Source organism: Chrysochloris asiatica, unplaced genomic scaffold (assembly GCF_000296735.1).
Source record: "Chrysochloris asiatica unplaced genomic scaffold, ChrAsi1.0 scaffold00177, whole genome shotgun sequence".
Taxonomy (NCBI): domain Eukaryota; kingdom Metazoa; phylum Chordata; class Mammalia; order Afrosoricida; family Chrysochloridae; genus Chrysochloris; species Chrysochloris asiatica.
The window spans coordinates 1,751,568-1,769,274 of NW_006408695.1; the positions used below are offsets into that span (position 1 = coordinate 1,751,568).

The 17,707-nt window shown below is 38.3% G+C and overlaps 1 protein-coding gene across 2 annotated transcripts in view; it reads right to left on the bottom strand.

The window, feature by feature from the left end:
- IL1RAP (interleukin 1 receptor accessory protein) overlaps positions 1-17,503 on the bottom strand; it is a 77,900-nt gene extending 60,397 nt beyond the window's left edge. The window contains exons 1-2 of one of the 2 annotated variants that reach the window (XM_006871870.1): positions 17,216-17,499; positions 11,636-11,822 (exon numbers count right to left, since the gene is read on the bottom strand). In XM_006871870.1, the coding sequence (XP_006871932.1) occupies positions 11,636-11,822; positions 17,216-17,472 (444 nt within the window). In that variant the 5' untranslated portion in view covers positions 17,473-17,499. Of the gene's footprint in view, positions 1-11,635; positions 11,823-17,215 lie in introns of both variants that reach the window. The other variant, XM_006871871.1, reaches the window with a different exon arrangement.
- Between the last annotated feature and the right edge of the window lie 204 nt (positions 17,504-17,707).

Sequence of the window (17,707 nt, forward strand, 5' to 3'; positions counted from 1 at the left end):
GAATCCAGCTTGAACCTCTGGAAGTTCTCTGTCAATGTATGATTGTAGCCGTTTCTGTATTACCTTTAGCAAAACTTTGCTCGCTTGAGATATCAGTCTCACTAATTAGTCTTATTTCAACATTTAAAAATTACTTTTTAGAGAAAAAATCAGTACAACATCTGTGACAAAAATTTCTGAGGAACATTTACTTTCAAAAAAATATTTAGTGTATTTTCCTTTCAAAAATTAGTAACCTATAGCAAAACTATATACTTTTAACCTATTCATTAGGTACAAAAAAGAAAGAAGGCAACCGAAGTCTCACAGAAGAAACTAGTCTATAAGACTAATAGCCTAAAGGAGCAATGGACTCATCTATCCTGAGACCAAAAGACTAGATGGTGTCCAGCTACCACTACCAAATGTTCTGATTAGGACCACACAAGATGTCTTTGGATACAACGGGAGAAAAGCACCAAAAAGAATTCAAATTCTTAAAAGTCCAGATTTACTGGATCAGTTGAGACTCGAGGATACCAAGAGACCTTTCAGTGAAATAACAGATGGACACACAGAAGATGTGTGGATATGTTGTTGTTGTCGTTCTGTGCCGTGGAGTTTGTTCCGACTCATAGAGACACTGCACAGAGTTTCTGAGGCTGTAAATCTTTACGGGAGCAGAAAGCCTCTTCTTTCTTCCATGGAACAGCTGATAGTTTTGAACTGCTTACTGTGAAATTAACAGCCCGATCCATTACCACTACCCTAAGAGCTCCTATGAGACCAACAGTTCTGAAGAGAAGATAGGAGGACAGGAAAACAACAGCACTGGAAACAGAATGACTAGAATGAATGAAAGAGAATGTGGACACATTGTGAAAATTTTAAATAGTGTCACTGAACAATTTGTATAGAAATTGTCAAATGGGAATATACATAGCTGTGTAGATATTCACTGAAAATACAGTAAAATAGTATTTAAAAAATGAATTGGATTTGTACAATTCAGTAATCCAGGTATTCTTATATAAAAAATTAAAACAAGACTTATCAGTTACATTGATTTTTAAATTACAACATATTGCATTGATGACTTTGTTGTTAGGTACTGTTGCATCTGTTCTGACTTATAGCAACCCTGTATAGGGTTTCCGAAGAGCAGCTGGTGAGTTTGAACCACTGGCCTTGTGGGTCATACCAGCCTTGTGGTCCAGTGATTATCCTATAACACCACACCAGGATTTGGGGCACCTTATTTTTCCTGGCCACCCTGGTAGCACTGTAGGATAAACACTGGGCTGACTGCTAATTGTAAGGTTTGTAGTTCAAAACCACCAACTGTACCATAGTACAAAGAGGAGGTTTTCTGCTCACAACAATAATGATTTACAGCCTCGGAACCCCTAGATAGGATCACTTTGGGTTGGAATCAACTCAACAGCAGTGGTTTTTGTAGGTTTTTTTTTTTTTGTTGTTGTTGTTTGATGGCTTAAATTGATTGTACAATAAAGAATCTGGATTAGTTTATTTCTAAGGCACTTTAGATTTTTAAAACTTTAAGAGTCTATTACTGCCTAGTATTTTCAATTTCCAGTTTTCACATATTTATATTTCCAGTATTTACAAATCCCAGTATTGACATACTTAACTTCTAAGTAAGGGTTTGTTTTGTTTACTTCGATTACTGGAGCACCCATTTTGAAATATGACAGTTACACTAAGTGGTACATTTTGTAATCTTTTGTCACAGGAAATAAGTCTTTAAAGAACAGTACTGAAATCTTGTTTCATGGAGAATATCAAGAGAAAGTTGATACATGCTCAGGCAACTTACTTTTTGAATGCATTTTGATAATGCAATATCAGTAACAGATTTGTATATCTTTAGGTTAACACAGACCATAAGGCCAGAAAGCCCTGTATTCTTAGTAGGTTAGGATTGGTTTAAATTGAGTTGAAAATATATATTAAATTAAACTCTGAATTATTTATATATTTTTTTTCTTTTGGTGTCCTTCGTTTAAACAGTTTAAAGATATTTTCCATTCACTTGCAAATTTAGCTTTTCCTACATCCCTGGTCAGTTTGAATCTCAATGTTGGTGTTTCAAACTCATCAGCCTTGGGTCAGAACGAACTTGACAGCGCTTAACAACAACAAATATCCCTGTAAAGTAGAGAACTCAGAGTTAATATTCTTTAGTATCATATATGAAAAAAAATGAAAAGATAGAGTTATTCTTTTAGATAACACGGTTCTTGTTGTTAAGTGCTGTTGAATTGGTTTCAACTCACAGTAACCCTATATAGGGTTTCCGAGGAGCAGCTGGTTAGCCTGAACCACCAACCATGCAGCTCAAACTGACCTTGCAGTTCAGACTATTATCCTGTACACCACACCAGGACTCCAAATAATACAATATAAAGCTAAAATTCAGATCTCCTGTTTTCCCAATAAAGGTGTGGATTTTTTTTGTTTGTTTGTTTGTTTTTGTTTTTTTACTACTTCTTAAACAAGAATGAACACTTCTAAGCAGGAACCAGCCAGAGTGCTCCTTGGAGGCCAACATGGCCAAACTTCGTCTCTCATACTTCGGACATATTGTTAGGAGGGACCAGCCACTGGTGAAGGATATCAGGTTTAGTAAGGTGGAGGGTCAGAGAAAAAGAAGACCCCCCCAAGGAGATGGATTGGCCAAGTGCCAGCATCGATGGACTCAAGCGTGGCAATAGTAGTGAGGTTGGCCTAGGATTAGGCAGTGTTTCATTCTGCTATGCATAAGGCTGCTATGAGTAGGTACTGATTCAATGGCATCTAACAAAAACAGCAACAGCAGGAACGTGAAGCTGGAAAAATTATACTGAAATATATACTTTACATGTATACTATTATCTCATTGGATCCTTATTTCAGCTTAAACTCTGTAATGCCTTCCACTGCATTTTACAAATTAGGAAACAAAGGCTTTTAGAAACATTAACCTCCAATGAGAGAGTGCCAAGCAATATCAGAGATGAAATTTGAACAGAGATCAACTTGTTTTGAGGTTTTAACTCCATCCACTATTGTCTTTCCACCCTATACAGTGGTCTGGAACCTATGCCAGATATGGGCCCTCTTCTAGTGTTAACAGTGCGATGTAGTTCTATCAATTAAGTGAGAAGTGAGACTGATTCTTGTAATTGGTGAGTAACTGAAAATACACTCATTTCAGGATAAACCAGCTATAAATACCAGACTCAACACCATTTCTTTTAAGAATGTGCTAAAGGAGCTTTCTGTAGCTACATCAAAGCTATTAGGCCTATAGCATTTTATAAAACAAAATGAAAATAGGTATTTTGTATTCTATATGGGTATGTGTTTGATGGAGTGAGTTTAAGAAATTTTCAAATCATAAATGTCCATTACGTTCCGTATAGATGGCTTTCTATTTGGTTTGTCTTTTCTCCATTATTTCTTCGAAGTGGCTCCATCTCTAGACCTTTTAGCACAGGCACTTGAGACATACATTCTATTTTTATAAACATAATGTAATATTCCCAGAAATATATCCTTCAAATTTTATAATTATTTTAAAATAATTTGTTTAGAATATAGAAGCAAATAGATGTGAATTAATATTTGGACAAAGAAAAAGGAACATGTTTCCAAATACAAGGCATGTGTTAATAAGCAAGTTTCTACTGCTAAGCAAACACTTGTCTGACTAGAAGACTAGTTATCACTAGTCTTAGACACATGAGTTCCTTATTCTTAAATTCTAAAATGAGAAGCTAAGCAGGAGAGCCACTTTTTCAACTGTACAATGGTTGTCAAGACAACTCACCACAATGTGTATGTAAAGAACAGCACAAGACTTTGAGATGCTCAACAGGAATTACATTGCGTGTGGAGGTGGGACAGGCAGGTGGGGAAAGTCATAATTAAATGAGGAGATGTATTTGCCTTCAATTAACTTATAATGTGCAAAAAAGACTGTGTGAGCGAGCAAAAGGAAAAGTGACCAAGTTCCTAACCTACTGGTCCTATGTTTCCACAGTGTATTTACAGTATCTGCATTCTAGTGTTGGCAGTTTGAAACCTCACAACACAGTTCCACAAGAGAAGCAATGTGTTCCCATAAAGATTACAGCCTAAAGCTCTCTGGGGCAGTTCTACTCTATTTACATGGGTTACTTTCAGTCAAACTCAACTTGATGCCATCTGATAACCACCACAGTAACAACAGTCTAGTAGAAGACTGCAACAAATACAAGGCAAATGTGGTAAGGAGAGAGAGAAAAAAGAGAGAAAATCCTTAGAAAATTATTCACAGGGATGAAAGATTTGGGCTGGATTTTGGAAGATAAATAGGATATTAATAGCTATAGAAGAAGAGGACAGGCACGGGAGAAACACACACCAGACACAGGAAAAAATATGAACAACTTCCTTTGAACGCTCCTAGCATTTGTACTCCTTTATAGCAATTAATTCAGGGTCGCTATAGGTTGGAATCAACTCGATGGCACTTGACAACAACAACATAGCAATTTAACTTTATTAAAATTATTTGTTTTCATATCTATCTCCTTCTCTAAAAACCTGAATCCTACAAATAAATCTGTGTTGTAAAAGTACAGCCAGAATGCTTCTTGGAAGCTAGCATGGCCAGTCTGTGTCTGTCGTACTTTGGACATATTATCAGGAGGGACCAATCCCTGGTGAAGGACATCATGCTTGGTAAAGTAGAGGGTCAGAGAAAGAGAGGAAGACCCCCAAGGAGATGGACTGGCACAGTGGCAGCAACACTGGGCTCAAGTACAGCAACGATTGTGATTGGCACGGGAACTGGCAATGTTTCATTCTGTTGTGCATAGGGTCACTATGAGTTGGTGCTGACTAGACAACAACAGCAATGGAGGGGTGGATGAGGACTATATCCACATACCTGGAAACCTTACCAATACTTGACACATGGTAAGTACTCAATACATGTTTGGAGCAAAACTATCAATGAGAGAACAAAGATGCAGACATAGAGATGAGAGCTCACAGAGTGTGTATTTGATGACAAGAAGGTAAGTATAGGGAATATAAGATAAGGGGTGGATGAAGAGTGGTAGAATGGAGAGAGCAAGTGAGAATAAGGTACATGAGTTCAACACAGACATAAGCATTGAACAGCTGTGAAATAGTGAAGTGTTTGTATCGAAGGTTAAATTAATATAAACTACACCATACTTCTTTAAAATTTTATTTTAAGATTTTTGTTATAGATTGAGTGCAAGTTTACAGGGCAGATCATCAGTTTTACATTCAACAAATCATACACCTTGTTTCATTACAATGATTATAATCCCCTCCATGTACCATCAGTATTTCTCTCTATTCACTTAAGCTTTAAAAAAAGAAAAAAACAACAACACTAAGGCATATATTATAATTTACATCTCCAAAGGGCACATTCTGAAAGTCAGCCTCATGGCCACCAGCTCTTAGTCCCTCTCTTCCCATGAATCTAGAATCCTCAGCCTCTCCCCCTCTCCATGTCCCCATCTCTGCCTCCATCTCTGGTGTGTGCTGCTTCTCTGGATAAGGTCCTGCATTCTGCTTGTGCCCTTCTCCCTTGATGGGCCTAGAGTCCTCTGTTTCTGGACTGAAAGATTAATCACTCCCCTGTTTTTGTTACAAAACTTCTACCTTTACAATTGTGACAGTCGCAATTAGTCATGATAACAGTTATTCACAATTGAATCATACAAATCTTATCCCCATCTCTTTTAACCAGACCCATCTAGACAAGATGAAAATTATTCAGTGGAGTACATCATAATTTGATTTGATCAACAAGGTACACCATATCCCCAAGGTCTGTCACAAAAGTCTCAAGACAGTTTTGTATACCAATATGTTCCAATGACAAGAATTAAGTTATCCATTGTGTGGTGGTGGTGGTGGTGGTGTGGAGTCGGTTCCAATGCATAGCAACCCTGCATAGGGTTTTGGAGACTGTAAATCTTTAAGGGAACAGAAAGTCACATCTTCCTCTCATGGAACTGCTGGTAGTTTCAAACAGCTGACCTTGAAGTTAGTAGCCCGACTTATAACCACTACGCTACCAGAGCTCCTTAGGGGTAATCAATATTCTCTCCTTCAGTACAGAAGCACCAGGCATTGCCTTTTATTAATCACAGAAAGTCTATTAAAACCCAAGCAGGATAATGCGCTGGACTGCAAGGTCAGTTTGAACTGCAAGGTTGGTGGGGTTCAAGTTCACCAGCTGCTCCTTGGAAACTCTATCTATAGGGTTGCTATGAGTCCCCTATGTGTCAAGCTCTGTGTTAGCAACTGGGCACACAATAACCAGTTATTCTTATTCTTCTGGAATTTACAGTCCAGTATGATTATTTCATTATATAATCAATTCCTAAATACATTACAGATTGGCTCAGTTTTGTGCTGTGTGCTCGCAACGTAAAAGAAAGAAAAACAAAGAGCGTTTCCTATGCAGTATGCAAGAAAGAAATGCCATTCTTATGGTAACAAAGGAGACCTGGTGTGGCAATGTGGGCTAATGGGTCAGATTGCAAAGTCATTTGAACTGCAAGATTGGTAGTTCAAGCTCACCAGCTGCTCTTTGGAAACCCTATACAAGGTCGCTATGGGTCGGCATTCACTCGACGGCACTTAACAACAACAACAACAACATGGCAACAAATGTGAATTAAGAATAAATTACTCACAAGGTACTAAAACCCAATCCCACTGAGTCAATTTCCAAATAGGACAGAGTCGAACTGCTCCATAGGGTTTCTAAGGCTGCAACGATTTACCAAAGCAGACTGCCACATCGTTCTTCTACTATGGAGCAGCTAGTGGGTTCGAACTACTGACCTTAAGGTTAGCAGCCATGTGCTTATCCACTATACCACCAAAGATCCTTATCAAAGCACAGAGCAAGTAATTTCTTTAGTCGGATTCAGTCTTTTAGCTTGTATGTATTCATACATGGAATTTTACGTACATGATTCTGAAAGGAAATATGGTATTTGAGTGGGGCAATACATTTATAAAAATACAACTTGCCCTTCAATAGTCCTGAGCACTGCATTCAAAACACTATGTGTGCAAGGGTAAGTAAAAAAGTATTGCTACAATATCATAGGAATCTTTATTAAACAAACACATTGAAATGTGAAGCATTTGTTTCCTTACATCTCCTCTATCTAGGCCTATACACTTCTGAAGGTGGTGTAACCCTTCCCTGAAATATTCTGTACTCTTTGATTTACACCACATCAAAATGGCAGTATTGGCATCTTCAAAAGGACTCAGATATTTTTTTCTTTAAAATGTTCTTTCAGTATTGGGGACAAAAAAAATAGAAGTCTGAAGTGGCAAGATCAGTAACATTCTTGCAGGACAAGCTTATTGTCCTGGAAGAATAAGCAGGTACAATTCTGTGATGGAAAAAAAAAAAAAAATTCTGTGGTGCAACTTTCCTGGATATTTTCTTAACAATACAGTTTTCAATTTTCTGAAAACTTATTTATAACAAGTCTTTGTGATAGTCCTTTGAGAAAATTTATCAACACCACCCTTTGGTATCCCAAAAACAGGTGTCATAACCTTCTAAGCTGACTTCTCTGCCTTAAATTGAACTGGCCTAGGGGGGGTTATTGTTTTGATGAGAGCCTAATGCACTAGACTACAAAGTCAGTTTGAACCACAAGGTCAGCGTTTCAAACCCAGCAGTTGCTCCTAGGAAAACCCTACACATGACACATGGTCGCTATGAGTTGGAACCCACTTGACAGCACTTAACGACAACAAGTAGGCTCAGGAGTCCTGGCATGGCAATATAAGATAAGCACTGAATGAAAAGGCTGGTTTGGACTGCAAGGTCAATGGTTCAAACTCACCAGTGGCTTCTCAGAATCCCTACACAGAGTCGCTATGAGTCAGATTGGACTCCACGGCATTTAACAACAACAATGAAAGGAGACTAAGGCAAGTGCATTACTGAGAGAACTTGTCTGCAGTCACCTGCTGATCCCAGAGACATGTTTAAGCACATTTTGTTTGGAATAAATCTGTGCACATATGAAGAGCAGCAATATATTTTGACTTACCATCAATTATTCATATATGTGTACAATTCTGAAAGGAAACACAGTACATACTTCCCTCACACCAAAGGTTAAAAACCACTGCACAAAGAGTGTAGGGGAAAAAGAGAGACAAGGAAACAACTTAATTAAGTTGTCAGATCAAACTGAAAGAAGCACCTTAAGAATAGTCTATTATATAGGCGTTGGATTAACTTGCCCATTGTGTATGCTATGCCAACAAAGATGGCCAAGGATGGCACTTTTTCAGAAAGTTACTTCGCTACCGGCACTTTGACAAAAAAGAGAAGATTTTCCTGTTTTTCAGAAAGATTTTTAAATGATATCTGACCAATTCTGATTAATGCCATGCTAAAAAGAAATCAAATGATGTATTGCATTGGCCAATCTGCTGCACAAGACCTTTTTAAAGTGTTGAAGAGCAAAGATGTCAGCTTGAGGACTAAGGTGTGCCTGACCCAAGCCATGGTATGTCCAATAACCTCATATGCATGCAAAAGCTGGACTGTGAATAAGGAAGAGCATTGAAGAATTGATACATTTGAGCTATGGTGTTGGAGGAGAATACTAAAAGTGTCATGGACTGCCAAAAGAACAAACAGATCTGTGTTGGAAGAAGCGCAGCCAGAGTGCTCCTTGGAGCCCAGGCTGGCCAAACTTCGTCTCTCATACTTCGGACATATAGTCAGGAGGTACCAGCCACTGGAGAAGGATATAATTTTTGGTAAGGTGGAGGGTCAGAGAAAAAGAGGAAGACCCCCAACGAGATGAATTGGCTGAGTGGCAGCATCGATGGACTCAAGCGTGGCAACAATAGTGAGGTTGTCCCAGGATCAGCAGTGTTTTGTTCTGTTGTGCAAAGGGTCACTATGAGTCGGTACTGACTCGATGGCACTTAACAACAACAAAAATTAGAAGAGGTAATATCTCATTTTAATGGTCACACTAGGTAGATGGGCAGCCAGAGTTTTGCAAATTGATAGTCATGGGGTTTCTACTTCTCTGCTAAATGGCAGCTGAGCTCATTTCAGCAAGTGCCATAAATGTGACATCCAAAACACCCATTAGAGTGGTTTCCATGATTTTCAATGAAACAGGGAAAATTGCTTTACAAAATATGCTTACAAAATAAAATTTCAAATATCCACTTATAACCATGATAAATACAATTAATTGTCTAATCTGAAAATTAGGATGGTGTTCCATATTTTAAAGTTCAAGCCTGAGAAAGAATCTAACAAGAATATGAGGACCACATTTCCCTGTGGTTTTCCTGATTTATATTTACTGCTATGTGAATAAACAGGTAGTCTCTGATTTAGGGTAGCTATGAGTCGGAACTGACTCGAGGGCACTTAACAACAGCAGCAATGTTCCATACAGCAAATCGCTTACATACCACAGTTTGCTTTCTAGGCTAGTTATTCAACAAAGTTTTACTAACCATCAATTTAACTCACAAGACTGCTGAAATAGAGAACTGTGAATTCTGAGTGCTGGATGAAAGAATTCCTGCCATGCAGAAGAGAGGAAAGGAAAAGAGAAACATGCAGAGAAGAAAACCCATTCCTCCCTGTTTATTTCTGCAATTCTGATATAGGACATTTGGTCTTTTGTTTCCCCTATTCTTCGGGTTTTTTTTTGTTTGTTTTTTTCTGAATATTTTCTGATTTCTCAGGGTCCTCTACTTTCAACTTTCTTTAAGTCCCACAATTTCACTCATAACAATCTGGGTTCACAGTTTGTCCCGCCTTTTAAAGGATTTTGAGCTTCAAAAGTAAAAAACCAAATACCTTTTTCTGTATACTTTGCAGAAAGTTTAAGTACTGAAATTATACATAATCAAACTGAGATCCCTGATTTTCCCATGATTATTTTGAGTAAGTTATATAACATCATATAAAAGTGTGGTGTTTTGATCACGAATGCACAGGATTTAATGTGAGTTCTATCTCCGTGACCTTGGACAAATCACGGAACCACTTTATATGAAAGTTTCCTCAACTGTACAATGAGAAAAATAAGAGAGAGTCTACCTCATAAGGATGTCGAGAGAATTAATTAGTTTACTTCATTTGAGAATGTGGTATTCTTTCGAATTTCAGATGGTAACTTCGGAGCTTTTCTGATTCATATTTATTCATATAATTCCAACACATCTTGTATCATTTTCTTAGTGCCTCTTATCTCATTTTTTAATCCTTTAGGCATACTTTCTTTTTCTGAAATGATTCTTCTCTGTATGCTGTCTTATAATTCTAAATATAACTTTTCTTACAACTTTTACATTGATATTTTTGTTACTCACATTTGTAGGCATCTCCTCGCCCCCTACTGCCCCCAAACTTTAAAATGTGGCAGGATATTCTTATTTCAGAGTGTTCCCACTTCAAACCGTGAGATTTTCTTACTGTTTTCCTACCGTCTGATTGTAATTCATTTTTCTCTTTTTCTCTTCCAATCCATATATTGCCTTTATCCTACCTAATTTTTATTCAACTCCCTGCAGTTTCTCCTCAATATGGCTGGTTGTTTTTTCAGCACTCTTGTGTACTAGAATGGTGGCAACCACTTTATAATTCGTATCATTCACCTCCCTTAGAGAGCAAAACCCTTCTCAATTTCAGCAGCTGTTCTCAAGCTGGACCACCAGTTTTCACTGACTGCTACCTCTTGGCTATTTTGGGCTTCTCCTGTTCTCAAAGTCTGCAGAAAATCCATTGCTTCCTTCTTTTCTCTTCTCCAAAGACAGTGATTAAAAAGCCTATTGCTGTAAAGTTGAGCCCAACTCAGAGAGACCCTATAGAATAGAGAAGACTTGACTCATATAGTTTCCAAGACTGTCAATCTTTACAGAAGCCAACTGTCACATCTTTCACCTACAGAATTCCTGGTGAGTTCCATCCACCAACATTTTAGTTAGCAGCCAATGTTTACCCACTACACCAAGTCTCCTTATAAACACTGATACATATGTATTTTAAGGCTGTCAGTTTGTCTCTTCCCCTTTACTGAAAATTGTTCTTCTGGACAACTTGTCACAGAGTTTGTTTGCTAAGTGTTGTCCATGGGATTTTGCTGTTGCCATAAGAACAACTTCCAACAAATTGATTTTTAATTAACACTTGTAAAATCCTCCAGATATGGAAGAGACTACAGATGAACTACTGAAATCACACATAACAAACAAAATACATTAATGACTAATCAGAGTCGAAATTCACCATAGGAATTAGCAGCTTTTCAGTTTACTGAGCAGTAAGAAGCATGTGACAGTTCTCAAAATGTGTTTCATAGGAAGTTACTAGAAGCAGGTAGTTCTGGTACTGCAGGGAAAGTAATTTTTCAAATGTCAGGTTGAGGAAAAGCATCCATCACTCTCTTTTAAAGTGGTACAAATTCATCAAGTGGGAACAGATTAGTATGAAGTCATTAAGGAAGAAGTCAGAAAAATTGAGGAGAAAAATCTGTTTCTATATTTAACTCAACAAATAATTACTCCATTTTAAAGAGGGTAAGATGTCCTTTGGTTTGCTTACCTTATACCAAGTTATGGTTGGTTTGACACTGGAAGTAAAAAATCCATCTATATTTGGGCAAGTGATCTTCTGAAGCATATGTTCTAGATACAGTCTATATATTGGGAGTTTCATGGGGGATCTGAAGCATCTGTCCTTTTGAACAACTTCCAGGGGAAATGCAACTTTGCTGCAATAAGTAGTATTCCTAAAAAGAGAAATATTCAAATGAATGGGAATTCCTATTTGAACTGGGTTGAACACAGCAACCACATTAAAACAATTTAAGTGAAGTCATGTTACGTAATCAGAATTCATTTATAGTATAAATTCATATAAGAATGAAATGATGAGTGCATTTCCTATATACAACTGATATCACAGAATTTAAAAAGACACAGTTATTATTAGTGGTGGTGGTTTTGTTAAGTGCCATCAAGTCAATTCTGACCCATAGCGATCCTGTATAGGGTTTCCAAGGAGTAGCTGGTGAGTTTGACGTGCCGACCTTGCAGTTCAAATGGCTTTACAGTCTGGCGTATTAACCCACAGCACCATACCGGGACTCCTATTATTAGTGTACTAGAAGACAAATATTTTAATATATGTTCTCAAAAGTATATATGTCATATTACACTAAAAATATTCTTAGTAACACTCAGTGTTGGCAAAGCTATGATGAGAATGGCAGATTTATAAAGAAAAAAACACTTTAGATATTTGACCTAGTAATTCCATTTTTGGATTTTTTTTTTTTCCAAATTCTGGAAACAGAGAAAGGGGGAATGGGAAGATAGTATTTAAAGTATCCATCACAATATTGTTTCAGCAAGGCAAAGATTAGAAACAATTCAAAAGTCTACTCAATGGAAAACTATAATAAAAATCATGATACAATCATTCAAAATTACAAGCACCTATTAAAAAAAATCCAGCATCAAAAGCAAACAAGCAGATGTAGCCATGACTTGTATTTATGCTGTGTTTGCTCAGGCTGTTCCTTCTGCCTTGAGAGTTCTTTTTTCCTCACCATCACCCTTTTCATACAGAAGTTGTGAACGTTGTTCCTGTCGACTTGACTGAGCCAGGATTCTCAGTGGCTTGGCAGTTAAGATACAGTAATTCCCATGATAAGATGTGCTATGAGAAGCAAATCAATGAAAAAAAACTTCCTCAAGAATGTGGTCTGCTTCCAATATATTGGGGCATTCAGGCAAAGCTTGTTCGCTGTCTGTTGGGTCTGGATTCTGCATCTGGATCGTCTCCAACCTCTGATTCTTTGGATTTGAGCCAGTGATGATCCTGGAGTCATCAGCCTTCATATTTGTGGGACCTGCCTGCTATCTGACCTGTAGATTGTGGTTCACCAGCCCTGCAGCTACATGAGTCAGAAACCTTCAGTCTGACATCTGACCTATGGACTTGGAACCTGTCCATCTCTACAACTGCGTGAGCTATTACTTAATATACACTTCTCTCTATGTATATACACACACATATATATATGTGAATATATATATGGAACATATATATGAATATGGAATATATATATGGAAATGGAATATATATAGATATGGAATATATATATATGGATTATATCATAGTTTAAAGTTATATATTTATATTATGATTTATTAAATTTTTGTTGTTGTTGTTATGTGCCATTGAGCTGGTTCCAACTCCCAGTGACCCAGTAAAGGGTTTCTGAAGGAGCAGCTGGTAGATTTAAACTAGCAATGTTGTACAGTGCTGATCCTACAGTGCCTCACCAGAAGTATTATTAATATAAACCCTATGTGAAATACAAGTTCCATAATGACCAGCCTATGTGTAATTTTCTTCTTTTCTCATTCCTTTTGTATATACTTATCTGTAGCTTTTAAGAGTTACTGAGTAATTATTTATTAAACGAATGAGATGAATATGAAAATTGTGTCTACATATAAGATAATAAGAAATGGAACATAAATAGTATAATAAAAATAACTGATATTCTAAAGTGATGGAATAATGGGTCATTTATGATTTCAGCCAAACATAGAGTAGATATTCATTAACTCATGAATTAAGACTAAAAACAGTGGAAGCAGTGGGGAACTAGTCCACAACATAAAATGAGTTGTGTCTAACTAAAAATAACTTGGAAGAATGGTAGGAAAGTGACAAAGGGGAATGTTGTTGTTCAGTGCCGTAGAGTTGGTTCCAACCCATAGTGACCCTGTACAGGGTTTGCGAGGAACAACTGGTAAGCTTGAACCTCAAGCCTTGCAGTTCAAATGGCTTTGCATTCTGGTGCATTAACACACAGTGCCACACCAGGACTCCAACAAGGGGAAATGGCAGGCATAATCTCAATTTATAAATAACAAAAGATCTACTAAGTAGAAGGATTCTATAGATGGAAGTTATACACAGTAAATTTCAGCCTAATATAAAGACAGATGTTCTGAGTTTTAAAAATGATGAATAATAGTTGGACAGATGTTTTCTGCTTATCTTAGAAGGGGCATTGGTACAAAAATACAAACTGTTAAACACTAGAAGATTAATCTAACTCTTTTCCCTGAAGACATCCAGGCCTATGATTCCACAAGTTCAGGTTAAGATCATTTTTAGTGTAGGAATCACTCAAGGACAATGAGCAGCTTCTTCTTTTGCTTTAAGGACCTGGAAGCTAGGTACATAGATAAACCGAAGAGGTAACGATCTGGACACTGATAACTATTGCTAAAGATATACTGAGGCCTTAATAATTATACCGCTTGTTCCTGTAGAGACCATGGCCACCTCAGAAGCCACTGATGACCATTTCCCAAGTATTTGCAGAAGTTCATTTGGGAAATGATAACGGTTAACAATTGTCAAAGATACAAAGGAGCTTAAAAGAGCATATTACCCAAATCTCCCATTGTATGGATAGATACCAACGCTCTTAGAGGTGGATCTGACTTAACTAAAGTTATCTAGCTAAACAGAACTGGGATGATGACCTAGTTTTAATCTGTCCTACCAGACTGTATTTGGGCATAAATAAAGGCACAAGATCATAAGAAGCCTGCATTACTCTATAGTTCCTTCCAATTGAATTAAAGTGCAGAAGAACATCTCAGAAGGACTTTTAATGGTACATGGACTCCCAGGGTGCAGTGATTCAAACATCTTTCTATGATTGGGATGAGATCCTTTATCATATATTATGAACACAACTCAAATTTATGAAAATATAATCTTAGTTCCCCATCAGAAAACAATTAATATCCATGACAGAAAAGGAACAAACAAATGGGATTACCTATAGAATACTAATAAACTATATGAAAAATCAAAGTCATAACCCAGAAGGGAGTTCAGAACCCAAAGTAACTTAATAGCTAGAGAGACTCTGGGTAAAAAAACAGGACAAAAAAAAACCCCACCTTAAAATGGTTATTCTTTGGGGGGTGGGGGGTTAGTTTTAGGATTTTTTTTTGTCAGCAAAAACTTTAATATATAGTTTTTCATAAAAGATATATTGTAGATCAAAATGCAAAATCAGCAGAGGTTTCTGGGAAAAAGTGGACTTCAAAGACATTTTTCAGAAACAAAATGGGCTGCTTTGGGTTATATTCTTAGATTCTCAGAGATAGGGCATTCGCTTGCTTTTTTTATTTAGGGGAAGTTTTGGTGGAAAAGTATTGCTCTTGTTATAAGAACTTTCTGCCTGACTACCTCCAACCCTGTCTGACTAAAAGTAAAGTCCTTTATCTCAGAACATTATTCTCCAAAAAGGAGGCTGGGAACTGGGTCATTCCCCATCTTACTCCCACTCCTTCTCATAGAAACCTTCTCCTGTTCTGAAAATACAGTAACTGTCTCTGTCTCTTGTACATGTGTGGTAACAAGGTCTCTCCATTTGACCACAAGACGTGGGTGGGTATACATGGGACACATTCTTATCTGCACAATTGTTATGCAGAAAGAGGGGAGAATCCTGCTAGCCATGGGAGACCAGCGATCACTTATGAAGCTGACTTCACTGTCTCCACTCTATGTGAGTGTGACGCAGTGAATTCTTTTCTGTGCTTTCTAGCCTCAGCCTTTGTAACTCCCACCAAATGACGCTTTTCCTGCTGGGTATGGGTAACAGAAGGTGAGACACGATACTGATAGGATGATATGATTCAGTTGTGAAAGACTGCCAACAGTTCATTGAAATTGTAACATCTTGGAACTCTGACAAGGCTATAAAATGAATCACCTCAAAATCAGAAGAGGGAAGCTCACTAATATCATATAAAAGCCAGGAACTGAACATGTCTTTTGGACACCCAAATCCCTGCACACTGAACTTCCTTTACCCATGAACACAAAGCTGTGACACAGGACTAATGGCAGAGGAGAAACAGCAGCAGAACCAAGAGTCAGAGCACAAGACAGAGCAGTGGACTTTCCAATGCATGTAGCAAGTAAAACTGAGTGACTTTGTGCAGGAGGTTTGTTTGCAGAGGGAGGTGCTTCCAGGCACCTAATTGGGAATGCTACCTTTGTCAATGCCAAAGCTCATGGTGGAGTGGTGTGTGCCTTGTGGGTATTTATTAGCAGCTCTAAAAGAGCTTTGTAATATTTTTCAAACAGGGTAGTGGCCAGACCAAGAGGTCTCAGGCCAGAGAGAGGCCTGCTTGTGGGCATGATAGAGAAGAGGCTGTGCTGACTGGAAGAACAGTGTTCTGAGCATTACTGACCCTGTAAATATCCGTAATAAACCCATAACTGTGAGGATGGCAGCCGAGTTGTGTGTGGCCATTGCAATTAATTATTGATCCCAGCTGAGTGGAGTGTGCTCTGTGAGGGATGGTAACTGCCATGCTTTTCAGTGAATATACTGTTTACCCATGCACTACAGGAGAATGTGTGACGTCTGTGTCTTTTTTTGGCAACCTAGGACCCTGGTATGACAATTCTAAATCAATTTGCTTTTTCGTAAATAGTCTTTATTCTATAAAGGCATCTCGGGTCTCTACTCATTGCAGGCACTTTGCAAAATGCCAAGAATAACTAGTATGAATAGGATCCAGTCCCTGTCCTGTATACTGTATTGTTGTTGTTGTTATGTGCCATGGAGTTGGTTCGAACTCATAACGACCCTGTACAGGGTTTCTGACGCTGTAAATCTTTATGGGAGCAGAAAGCCTCATCTTTCTCCCATGGAACAGCTGGTAGTTTCGAATTGCTGACCCTGAGGTTTACAGGCCGATTCATAACTACTATGCTGCCAGAGCTCCTTGTATACTGTATAGGGAATTAGATATTTCAGGTAAAACAGACATGTAGCCACATTTCAATGTCAGGGCAAGGGTGTAAACAAAGAAGACTCTGCCTTTATACTACCAGGACAGAGGACAGTGTCTGAAAGGAAACCAGCTTTGTAGAATGTGTTTGGGACAGCAACTTTATTTGTCTGCACAGTTCCCTCAGGCCACCTCATCAAAGTTATTAAGGTGAAGTATCACTCTTTCTAATTTCTTCCTCTTTCCCTCCCCAAATTCAAGGCATGTGCATCCTCTGTCTATAAGACCTGGAAGGACAGGGCAGAGATGGAGTCATTGCTGAGAGTCAGGCTACCTTAACATGCAGGTGTAGTTGCCTGTGTCATTGAGAAGAGTAGGGCGGAACCAGAGCACATCTTTCTCCTTAATAATGCGGTTCTCCGGAAGGCGGAAGTTTATGGGTTCCTCAAGGTCCCGATCCTGTCCTGTCCAATACCAGATCAGGGTGAGTCCAGCTGAATGGGCCGTGCTGTAGTTATATTTCAAGAAATGCTCAAAGAGTGGGCACTTGATGCGAGCTGGCTCATCTTCAAATACTTGAATTTGTCTCATGGTATCCAGCCCCCAGTCATCGCAGCGCTCTGAAACAATAAGAAAAGACAAGACAGATCAGTCACAGACCTTCAGAGAACACAGCTTCTCCTCAATGTGCCCATCTTTTCCAGGATGCCCCTACTGTGGTTACCTTCAACACCCAAAGAAAGACCCAAATCCAACCCCCATTGCACTGAGACTGATTCATGGTGACCCCATGTGTGACCAAGACGCTCAAAAGGGATTTCTTGGC